The sequence below is a fragment of the Phoxinus phoxinus genome (genome assembly GCF_949152265.1).
Source record: "Phoxinus phoxinus genome assembly, chromosome: 15".
Classification (NCBI taxonomy): Eukaryota; Metazoa; Chordata; class Actinopteri; order Cypriniformes; family Leuciscidae; genus Phoxinus; species Phoxinus phoxinus.
The window spans coordinates 4271553-4284180 of NC_136890.1; the positions used below are offsets into that span (position 1 = coordinate 4271553).

General features: G+C 38.9%; 1 protein-coding gene across 5 annotated transcripts in view; it reads left to right on the forward strand.

Annotated features, from left to right (window-relative positions):
* Window positions 1-12628, forward strand: part of cabin1 (calcineurin binding protein 1) — a 139639-nt gene that overhangs the window by 41986 nt on the left and 85025 nt on the right. For 3 of the 5 annotated variants that reach the window (XM_079637527.1, XM_079637528.1, XM_079637524.1), the window contains exons 21-26: window positions 6334-6540; window positions 6625-6770; window positions 9251-9512; window positions 10673-10837; window positions 10989-11042; window positions 11193-11282. In XM_079637527.1, coding sequence (XP_079493653.1) covers window positions 6334-6540; window positions 6625-6770; window positions 9251-9512; window positions 10673-10837; window positions 10989-11042; window positions 11193-11282 — 924 coding nt within the window. The remainder of the gene's footprint in view (window positions 1-6333; window positions 6541-6624; window positions 6771-9250; window positions 9513-10672; window positions 10838-10988; window positions 11043-11192; window positions 11283-12628) is intronic. The other 2 variants (XM_079637525.1, XM_079637526.1) reach the window with 1 other exon arrangement.

Below are 12628 nucleotides of genomic sequence, written 5' to 3' on the forward strand. Positions count from 1 at the left end.
AAGAACCAAATTGCTTACCACAGCTATGCAGACGACACACAGATCTACTTAGCCCTATCGCCTAACGATTACAGCCCCATTGACTCCCTGTTCCAATGCATTGATGAAGTAAACAGCTGGATGTGCCAAAACTTTCTTCAGTTAAACAAAGACAAAACTGAAGTCATTGCGTTTGGAAACAAAGATGAAGTTCTCAAGGTGAATGCATACCTCCACTCTAGAGGTCAAACAACTAAAAATCAAGTCAGGAATCTTGGTGTGTCTCTAGAGTCAGACCTTAGCTTCAGTAGTCATGTCAAAGCAATAACTAAATCAGCATACTATCATCTAAAAAATATTGCAAGAATTAGATGCTTTGTTTCCAGTCAAGACTTAGAGAAAATTGTGCATGCTTTCATCACCAGCAGGGTGGATTACTGTAATGGACTCCTCACTGGCCTTCCCAAAAAGACCATAAGACAGTTGCAGCTCGTACAGAACGCTGCCGCCAGGATCCTGAGCAGAACCAGAAAATATGAACATATCACACCAGTCCTCAGGTCTTTACACTGGCTTCCAGTCACATTTAGGATTGATTTTAAAGTATTATTACTGGTATATAAATCATTTAATGGCCTAGGACCCCAATACATTGCAGATATGCTCACTGAATATAAACCCAACAGATCACTGAGATCATTAGGATCACATCAACTAGAAATACCAAGGGTTCACTCAAAGCAAGGAGAGTCCGCTTTTAGCTATTATGCCAGCCGCAGCTGGAACCAGCTTCCAGAAGAGATCAGGTGTGCTCCTACAGTAGCCACATTCAAATCCAGACTCAAAACACTTCTGTTTAACATTGCATTTACTGAATGAGCACTGTGCCGCTGTTCGTCCGACTGTTTGCACTGTATTTTATTTTATTTTTTTAGCTTTGCATTTACTGAATGAGCATTGTGCCACTGTTCGATATTAAAGTTTTAGTCTGAGAAAGAGCTAAGAATGTGAATGCTGGGCTAAGGAAAGTGAAAAGAATGTGCAAGTAAATGAAAGAGAAAAGAAAGTTGATACAGGGAAGTCGTAAGAAGATTGAAAGAGAATAGAAAGTTGATAGATGGTAAGTAAGAAGATTGAAAGAGAAAAGGAAGTTGATAAATGGTAAGTCATAAGAAGATTGAAAGAAGATTGAAAGAGAATAGAAAGTTGATACAGGGAAGTCGTAAGAAGATTGAAAGAGAAAAGGAAGTTGATAGATGGCAAGTCGTAAGAAGATTGAAAGAGAATAGAAAGTTGATAGATGGTAAGAAGATTGAAAGTCGTAAGAAGATTGAAAGAGAATAGAAAGTTGATAGATGGTAAGAAGATTGAAAGAGAAAAGAAAGTTGATGCATGTAAGTAAGAAGATCCTTTTAAAAGAAAGATCTATAATAGCTACCGGTCGATATAAAATACGTCCGACTGTTTGCACTGTATTTTATTTTTTTATTTTATTTTTTCCAAACTGTGATTCAGGAAGATTTTATTAATTTTTAGGGCTGTCTGATTGGAAGAGATTTTGAAGGGGAACGGGAGAGCTTCACTCCGACGAGGCGAGTGAAGATTAGCTATACTATGGAGAGTATAGAGGTTCGCTGTTTGTTTAAAACAGCAAAAGTGAAACGTGCTCTGTGGGGGCCCAGTGGGGCAATACTGGTGTGGTACACCACCCCAGCAGAGGACGTCCCTGGATTAGGTCCAGTGGCACCGCAAACCTGCTCAATCGCTTCCATCTCAGATAGGGGTGATTATTAATTATCAGGGCTGTCTGATTGGAAGAGATTTTGAAGGGGAACGGGAGAGCTTCACTCCGACGAGGCGAGTGAAGATTATCTATACTACGGAGAGTATAGAGGTTCGCTGTTTGTTTAAAACAGCAAAAGTGAAACGTGCTCTGTGGGGGCCCAGTGGGGCAATACTGGTGTGGTACACCACCCCAGCAGAGGACGTCCCTGGATTGTAGGTCCAGTGGCACCGCAAACCTGCTCAATCACTTCCATCTCAGACACGGTTTTAATTATTCTTATTTCTTTTGATTATTTTAATTTCTTCTATGTAAAGCACTTTGAATTACCACTGCTTAGCTTTGCATTTACTGAATGAGCACTGTGCCACTGTTCGTCCGACTGTTTGCACCGTATTTTATTTTCTAAACTGTTTTAATTATTCTTATTTCTTTTATTATCTATGTAATTATTTTTATTTTTATTTCTTCTATGTAAAGCACTTTGAATTACCACTGTGTATGAAATGTGCTATATAAATAAACTTGCCTTGCCTTGCCTTGCCTTGAACTAATCCTTTAATAGTGTTGACTTCAGTTACTTAGGTATCAAGTTACTCCCTAACACATCTCCATACTCTCCAGTGTACACTCTCATTGTATGTCTGTAAGATCTAAAAGCTTTAAAGCTGGAGAATGAGCTCTGCCCCGTGCTAATGAAGGTAGGTGGGTGTTGGACAGGGCGAGTTGGCGGTCTGATTCAGCAAGAATTCGGTGATTGATTATCTTGTGGCAGCAAGAGTCACATTGATCATTTAGCCACCCACACACTCCCATTATGCAGCACTGCTCTGTACACAGGAAATGCTGTACACACCATCAAAGTACAATACCGAGGTGTTCTGTACTTATTTCTGTCTCTGGAGGAAACAGATTGTGTGGTGTAGATGCTGCTTGTGTTTTTGCAGGGAACTGGCAAATATTGAACTGTGCTTCGACTGTGGAGCTGTGAGGTACACGCCATTTTAGCAAAAGGAAAAACAACCACAAAACTCAGTGAATGTTGGTAATTATTGTTTTTTTTTAGCTGTGGTTGTTATAATTAGCATGCTGCTTATTTTTTAATTAATACTTTGCAGTAGGGAATAAAATGCATTTATACTGTAGGTTTAAAAATCAACATTTCTCTCGACTTTTTCCTTAAAGGGATACTTCAGCGATTAGCATTGAGCTTTGTATCAGTAGAAACCCGGTAGTATTTTCGAATGACCGTGCTTCCCCCCCCCACCCTCATGTCCCCCTGAGACGAGAGATTTCTGTATTGTGTGTCTGGAAAAAAAAACTCGGATGACACAAAAATCGTAATTTAGCGTCATCATCGGAGGCTTTCTTGGCCAGAGGCGAGAGACTACAGCCAGTAGTAGGAGCGAGTCCTGCATGTTTTCAACACGCCTATAGTTTTTTTCCGCAAAACGGATATAAATCCGATCATTATTTAAAGGTGCACTTGGTAACTTTTTCAACTTAATAAATCCGTTTAGAAATCATTTCGATGGTTAAATAATCTGTTCTGGTGAGAATGGTTACTTTCCCCGCTCCCCCCCAGCGTTCCCAGGCGGAAAACCAGCCTTGCAACATTGGGACTAACGTCCCGGTAAGTTGAAAATAGGAAGTCTCGGGAGAAGCGAGAACTCGTTTGGTGCGTCTGGGACTCATTTGTTCACCACACCGGCTCCGACCATAACAAAAGCACATGAGCAGCGGTAGAAAGGGGGAGGAGTGCGCCGGCGCACCACAAGTGACTTTACGACAGTGATGTGAAAAATCTTGTATTGCGAGTCATTGACGCCTGCCGAGCGGCAACGGTACATTGCAAAATTAACTGCAATAGGTTATGATTGCCCTTATTTAATTAAAAACTGGGTCAATGACCCAACCAAATGGCCGGAGGTGTCGTTTCCAGACATATTTTGTTATCTGGTTGAATCTCCAGGAATGACATGCACCGGTAGCTGTAGCGGTAACATTAGCCTATAACTCAATCAACTTTCGTATATGTTGCATACTAACTCCATAAAACCTTGTCACTTGTACATATGCTTCCCTCCAAACTATTAATCCTTTTGTAAAACGGTGATCAGTAGTACGAAGTTGCCGAGGGACTGTGCTGACAGTTATCTCTAACTCACCGACTGCAGTCTGTATTGAGTGTAGACCTCGAACTACTCCATAGGTTCACGGCTCGCGTCATTACGTAGCGATTGGCCTCCTTTCCGGTTCTGTGTGTTTATTAGGAAGGATGTAGAACTTCAATTAATAATTTGTTTGTTTATCGGCGGTAGAACTTCAATTAATAATTTGTTTGTTTATTGGCGGTAGAACTTCAATTAATAATTTGTTTGTTTATTGGCGGTACAGAAAACGACACGGCAACTCTTCGGCATGATTGTCCCGTGTATTTCAATTAGCGCCAAGGCAATGTTTTCCCCCACGGGCTAAATTCACATCACGTGACGGGGCGTTCACGGGGGCGTTCCCAGACCAACCGTCTGTATAGGGCAGCGAAGCAAGTGCATTCTGGGAGTTGTTGCCTTTCATGCACATGAGCCAAAAATACATTTTCTGGCTTTTCTCAGTCTAGAAGGCACCAACTTCTAAAATAATTTCACATTTCTACTACATAAATGACCCAATTTAAATACACATTCATCTTTCCAGCGGTGAAATATCCCTTTAATTTTTGGATGAATTGAGTGAGTTTTAGTGCATTCTGGAATGGTCTAATCCACAAAGCATACATGCCACAAAATGTGGTAATTGTGTGTAATTACATATTCTTTCGGTCCTACTTTACAGAATCATTATCAGGTAACAAAATACTGGAAACGAAAGCTAGTTTCCATCCAGAACTCATCCTGATTGTCGGATTTTTAGCCTCTTTTTCTGAATTAATTAACAAACAGTATAATTTAGTTTTATTCTCTTTAGTATTAACCACGTTTTGTGTCTTTCATTTTTCTAATCCTACATTGTTAGTGTAATAAATCAAAACTAATCAGCTCAGTTTTTTTGGCCCTGTTATAGGCGTTAGACTCAGTTCTCCCCAAAAAAACATTGTCACAATGCCAGTGGGAAAATTGCGTTTTATTCAGATGGTTAATTGTCAATTCTGTCTTTTGTCACTCGTCGGTGTAGTCGAATGGTTCTGATAATGAAAAATATCTCAGCGTGGAGGATATTATTGCACGGCTGTCGTTGTTCCTGTGGGGGACAGAAAGAGTCTGTTCTGATTCACAGATTGACAGAAATCCAGTTTAAACTTGCCATTCTTGTGTGTACAGCAAAATCTCATTGAGTTGTACATGCAGTGACCAAAATTAATATAGTAAAACGTGACAGAGAGAAAATTATTTAAATCCCACCATCAGAGACACATTTATATTGTATAAATTATATATATTATAATACAATTATATATATAAAAAGTCATTTTAAGATTAAAAAAATACATATACATAAAATAAATGATGTATATATACATTTAAACATTTTTATTTATTAAAAATAATAAAAAGTAGTTTTTATCTTGTAAGAAGAAATATTTATGGCAGGTAAAACTTCAATTCATATGAAGGTTAATTTAGTGGCAAAAAAAGTTAATTTTGGATCAGTTTTGTTAACTAGGAGTGTAACAATACATCAATTATAGATCGATGCATCAATCAAGTGATACTGTATATATATATGTGTATATGCTGTGTTCATAACGACGTGTTTTAAGCCTTGCCAATTTAAGAATTCAAGCGCAAAAAGACGTGAAAGTGCCTTTGTGAGAAGTTTTTTGTGTGCAAGTTCTCTTTTTCGCTTCTTTTTGTGCTTGAACGGACGAATTCGGACAAAATGATCTCAAAATGCCCGTCTTGGCGAATATTCTGATGAACACAGTCAGTTATGTGCATAACAGTTGAGAAAGAAAACGCATGTGTGTCAGTATATTGGATCCGTGCATTAGCTCTTAAAGTGACAGCAGCCTAATATTCCTGCTGCCGTCTGTGTCATTAATGTTAATCAAACAACAAAAGACAAAGAAAAACTCTCTCACTGCTCTTGACTGAGTAACTTTAATACGGATTTATCTATATTTAATTTTTACAGGGCAGACTGTTCAGTGTTGTTTTACATTTAATGATACTTTATTTAATATCTGTAACTGAAAACGTCTTTGACGAATATTATATCGCTGGCTATGAGAATCGATATGAGACCATATCGTGATGAACCATCCTTTACCCCCCAATGTTAACTAAAACTAAAAAGAGTTTTCAATTATTGAAATAAAGCTGAAATTAAATATAAATATTAGATAAACAACTTAGTGTTTTCAATCTAATAGTGAACTATCAAAAAATAGTAATTTAAACGTTGACTAAAATTGAAATAAAATTAAAGCTAAATGTAAATATTAAAAAAAATGAATGAAAATGGAAATTTCTATGTAAATAATACTAAAATAACACCGTGGACCCTGCTTACATGGTGCCATGCTGCCTCATCCCATCTATCTTCCTCTTTCTATGTCCTCTCTGATCTAGGTGGAGCTTCATTGGAGCGATGCCATCTTTATGTTTGAGTACTTTAAGCCCAAAACCCTGCCAGAGTTTGACAGCTATAAGACCAGCACTGTCTCAGCTGACCTTGCCAACCTGCTTAAAAGGCTTTCTGGAATAATCCCACGCAGTGACGGTCCCACACTGTCCGTCGACGACGTGTCTGCTTATATTGAGGGAGGTGCTGTCAAGGTATGAGCTCGTTGACCGCCGTCCGTTCATCTAGATCTGTTTTATCTGTTCATCTGTCACTTAAAGCGTTTCTCTTTGTCCAAGGTGCCAGCGCTCCCAGAAGGAGGTTCACCGGCGCCCCCTGTGGTGAACGAGCTGTACTACCTGCTGGCGGACTACCACTTCAAAAACAAAGAGCAGTCTAAAGCCATCAAGTTCTACATGCACGACATCTGCATGTGTCCCAACAGGTCTGCTAAATTTTAAGTCCTAAATTCAGTTTGATGAAATTTAGGCCTATAAAAACTCTTAGTCTCCCTGTAGTCAATAATTGTGCCCCTTAAAACTCATCTTTGATTACCAAAATGACATTTTAAAAGTTTTCCTTGAAAAAAAATTCTTCATACCTTAAAATAGTTTTTGTACCTTTACACCTTTGCCTCATTTAGTATACGTGGTTCTATGAATATGCAAATAAGCCCCGCCTCCACTCACTCAGCTCAGAGATCCACTGGTTGACGATCACATGTTGATCTGATTGGTTACAAGGTAGTTTGTGACGTCAGAAATACCAGCGATTTCAAACCGTGTTTTTGAGACTGTCTTTGGTTCACTGCAGTTTTAAGCAGAAAATACTCAGCAATGCTGTCGACTTATGAATTTACACATGGTTTGTCTTGACGCATATTCAAAACACCACATAGACATATAAACAACATTAAAAACTTGCTTTTCACCACAGGGGACTTTCAAAATTTCAAATGTCTTAAAGGTCCCATGACATGAAATTTTCACTTTTTGAGGTTTTTTAACATTAATATGAGTTCCCCTAGCCTTTATATGGTCCCCAAATTTCTAGAAATTTCAATCGGTGTAAATCGAGCTTTTGCTATCTTTCTCTGCCTTTGAAAAAGTGGAAGCTCAATCGGGCTGATCTTGAATCTCCTCCGTATGACGTCATACGGAGGAAATGTTACCTCCCCTTTCTCTGCTCTGCCCGCCCAGAGAATATTTCCCGCATGAGAAAATGAGCTAGGAAGTAGGAACGCGTGCGCGCGATTTTAGTTTGTCCACGGGAGATATCATGGCTTTTGAGCAAGTGAAGCATAATAATTGCTCAATAATTGGATGTACAAATGAACACCGAAGCCTTTTTTTAGTTCCTTCCTCCAAGCTCCAGAAGAACCAGTGGATTCATTTCATTTTCTCTGGAAATGCGCCGACACAACTCCCCAAAGTTTTGCATGTCTGCGGCAAACATTTCACCGACGACTGTTTCCTCAACTTGGGTCATAGAGGTGGCTTCGACGAACGTCTGAAAATAAATCGATCGAGCTTAAGCAACACTTTCTGATGTGTAATTGTTCAAGTTCAGACAGATAATCTTTCTCTCAAATCGTTCACTACAGCTGTTTATGCCTCAGTAAGTCAAGCCAGTGACTAAAATATAAACTTCACATCGTTTCTTTTAGTAGGATGAAAATAATCGTATTTAAATTGTGAATAAATTATATACAGAAAGCGATCAAAGAACAATCTGTGTAGGAATCGCGCGCACGCGTTCCTATACTTCCTCGCTCATTTTCTCATGGACACAGCGCGATCGAGTTTATCTGGACACTAGCCAAACTCGTTATGAAATCAATGACGCACGTTACACTGCACATGAAGCTCTTACTGTATTTACAGCATCGTGTTTGCATTGGGGAAAGCAGAGAGAGTGCAGAAACTGCGTTGCAATGATAAGATCTTCATTCTCGCGATCAGCAGACTCATCTGCTTGCCCAATGCTCATCACAGCAACATTTTATGTGATGGGAATAGATCTAAATACTTTAAAAACTTCTGACGATTTGTTAATCTCGATAGCTGTAATAGTAAAAACGTATAATAACTGTAGTAAAAGTATTCGAGAGAGTTTCACATGTAATAAGTAGCTATTTCATATGCAAGCATGTCAGCCAATCACAGCAGTGGCCGGTTACACCGAAGTCTCACACAGACACGCCCCTTCAAACAGAGCGTTCAAATCAGAGGCTAAAACTGGGCTAGGAAAAATGCCTTTTGTTTCTAAATTATGACTATTTTTTATCTAAAAAACATACTAACATTATAAGGGCAACCCAACGAACATTATAAAATAATATAATAACCCCATGTCATGGGACCTTTAATTATCATCAAATAATTATATTATATTAAATAACAGCATATTATATAATTATCACTAAAATCTTTATTATCATTTCAAGAGGTCTTAATTTCGGGAACAGTAAAATATGAATCGCGAATATTGAATATTAAACTTCAAAAGGCGATTATTTACTTGTAAGCGCGGATCATTTTAAAGTCAAAACACATCATTGTTGCGCGTTCTACAGACTCACTGTTTCAAAGCAATTCATAAATTAATGACATGGATTACTATATAGTGTTTATATTGCACTTTTCCCCCCTGCTATATTTATGCTGTTCCATACAAATATTTCAGGTTTAAAGGCTGAAATATGAGGATTTATCATTTTATGAAAATGTTTGATTATTTGAACTGTAAAGTTGTATAAATCATTGTTTTTATGGTTTGGATATATCCATAGAGTTGCTCTACACTGCTCATATGGTATTCATTTAATTTGTACAGGTGTTAAAAAAAGCCCTAAATTAGATTTGAACCTCGCAGAGACCCTATGAAAGCACACAGCCATATGCTATCTCTCCATGTCTCGTGTAGGTTTGACTCATGGGCAGGCATGGCATTGGCACGTGCCAGTCGCATCCAGGACAAGTTGAACTCTAATGAGCTGCGGAGTGACGGACCCATCTGGAAAAACTCTCTGGCGGTGCTGACCTGCTTCAGACGGGCTCTGGAGATCGACTCCTCAAACCTCTCCCTCTGGATCGAGTATGGTACCATGTCCTATGCCTTGCACTCCTTCGCTTCCAGACAGCTCAAACAGTGGAAACGCGAACTTCCCCTGGACTTGATCAAACAGGTACTTCTGTTTGTATATTAAGGCTACGTCTACATTAATCCAGTTTTAAAATTTTCATTTTAAAACGCCCTCCGTCCACACTGGCGCTTTTACCCAAACTGAATAATAAAATCAAGTTTAAATGGGTAAATTTTCAAAAATATTTGAGTCTTCGTTTTCTTTTCTGACATAGCCTACTCCAGTTCATGTTAAAACACACTAGACATGCAAATTCTGTGCATTTTGGCCACTTTTGTGTGAAATCATATTTATTTTGTCCATCAAAAGTGTGCTTTCACTTTAATTGAGTGTGAGCAGCGCAGCTTTTTTTTTGACTGGCATAAAATCGGCATACGTCAGACTGACCGGCCGGTCGCCGCTCATGGCCGATCACGTGAAATTCACCCAATTCCTGTCACCAGCCGATCAATCATTGCATCTCTAAACTAAATTAATAACTTTTTATAACAGAAATGAAGCATCACTGAACTTACTTAAAGGCACACCGTGGAACTTTTGGCCACTAGGGGCGCTAGACCTGTAACTTTCACGTCGAGCGCCACAAGCGCCGCAGCACTGTCACAAAAGTCAAGAAGACATCCACGATCCCTCTCGCGTTTTCTCTTTTTTGCCGCCTCAGAAGCAGTTTTAAACTTTTTCCTTTCCTCAGCCATGGCCAGAAGTCGAGCAGGCGGAAACATAGCAGCAAAAGCGTTAGCTCCTTGAGTATATCAGAGCTTGTGGTCAAAGACGGTGCGTCTTCTCCAAACTTACATAGGCAGTATTTCAAGAGGGCAGCCCCGCTCGGAGCATTGATAGTGTCAAGCGCTGTATATTGGCCTGAGGAACCATTTAAAATAACTCCTATGTTTCAAATCTTTTGGTCACGAAGTCTGCGGTGTGCCTTTAAGCTGGACTATTTTCTGGAGTACTTTCTTCACAGCCGAATCAAACTCTGTTGCATTATTTTTCTGTTATCATTGTAAAGCTGCTTTGAAACAATCTGTATTGTTATGAAAGGTGTATATAATCTGAAAGGAGACTTTAAATCAAGACTTATCTGAGAGAGAGAGAGAGAGAGAGAGAGAGAGAGCCATGTGATTGTTTGCAGCGCGAGAGTGTTTGCTGTTGCGACAAGAAATAAGAGACTCTTGTTTGTTTCTGTTTGCTTGTGTTTGTAGATGGAAGAGCGCAGAGACTCAATGTTGGAGACGTCATCGCAGTGCTTTCGTGGAGCTTCTCGCTGTGACGGCGATGAGGAGGAGTGGCTCATTCACTACATGCTGGGAAAGATCGCAGAGAAGCGCAAGCTGCCGCCCAAAGACTACCTGCAGCTGTACAAAAAGGTGATCTTCTAATCTCGGCTATGACTGACCCGGTGGAGAATCTGATCGGCTATTGAGATTGTGTGCCGTCTGTTGCCGTGGTTGAGTAAATCTAACATGGCACTAGTTCAATGATACAGTTTGAGAATGATTAGGACATTCTCTGACATAGGTGTGCTGTCAGTCAATTGACTGCAAATTCACCTTCAGGTCTGGCTCCATTCTGGTATGTATTTGTCACATTCAGTCAGTTCCTGTTGGATACAATGTAGAAAAATTGATGAACCGTGTGAAGCCGTCGATGGTGTAAAAGCGGCTTCCGAGTTCCCCACAGTCCGACACATCTCATTACAGCTCTTGTGTCATATTTCTGCAGTCTGCACACTACCTGCACGAGGAGGCCGCCAGATACCCACGCAAAATCCACTACCACAACCCACCTGACCTCGCCATGGAGGCCTTAGAGGTATGTAGTGGTTTGCAGTGTGGTGGACACTACTGTTCAAAAGGTCGGTGCAATTTTTGAAAACGTTTATGAAAGCAAGCTTGGTGAGCAGACGAGATTGCTTTCAAAAATTGTACCGACCATTTGTTTGTTTAAAAATACAGTGATATTGTGGAATATTATTACAATGTATTTTAATATTTTATCATTTTTTTCTATTTTAATGTATTTAAATGATTTCTATGATGGCAAAGTTGAATTTTCAGCATCGTTACTTCAGTCTTCAGTGTCACATGATCCTTCAGAAATCAGTATAATATGCTGATTTGCTGCTCAAAGATGTCTAATTATCATCAATGTTGAAAATGCATCCTTGCTAAATAAAAGTGTTGATTTCTTTAAGGCGAGACACTACAGGTGAATTGGGTAAACTTTTTAAATAATAGATATCACCATGAAACTTCCTCAGTTGATTACTTACACAAGTTCATAAAAAAATGTATTACAAGTTTTTGAAATCTGTATGTTTAATTATGCAAATTATGCATTATCTCATTAAATATGTGCAATTTTGCATATATTTTCGGTAGATAGATCTGAACATATGATAAAGCCAGGTGCAAAATTCTTTTTTCATTTTGATTACACACAAGATGAAAAAATGTTCAGAGGGAGTTCAGGATATATTCTTTCATTACCTAGGAAATCTAAATATACTGTCCATAGCCTTAACAAAATTGAGTTTCGCCATATTTTTTTTATTAAAATGTCACATAAATCAGGCCAGGAATGATTTATTAACAAATCCCTCTGAACATATTATCAGAATACTGCTAAGTGTATAACTGGAGAGTTTGGTGTACATCGGTGCTACATAGGCTGAGATGTTTCTATTGGAGAATGACAAAAAAGGCATTTTAAGATTTGTAATGCAAAAAATCATACTTTTTTTAGTGGAAACAACTATTTACAGACACAATATCTCATCAAATCATTAGCAACAATAATACAAACCACCTAAATCACATCAAAACTTATAAACACAGCATTTATGACCTTTAACTGAGCAGAAAAACAGTCAAAAACACACATCTAAATGTCAGAGCGCGTCACGTGATGCATCTGAACGAAATACGGTGTCAGAAATTGACATCAGCCAATGAGATTTCGCTTTTAGAGTTAAATGCCCATTGTACTTTCACGATTGGTTGCTGATTAAAAGGAAATTACCATATTTGGATCCGACAGCATTGTAAAGGAGAGAGCTTTCCAGCAGTGTGTGAGATTAAAGGAAGCAGACAGTGATCCCGGAGCAGCGGGATGATTTATAACGCCAACTTTTGTTGAATTTCTGAGAAATCTACAGA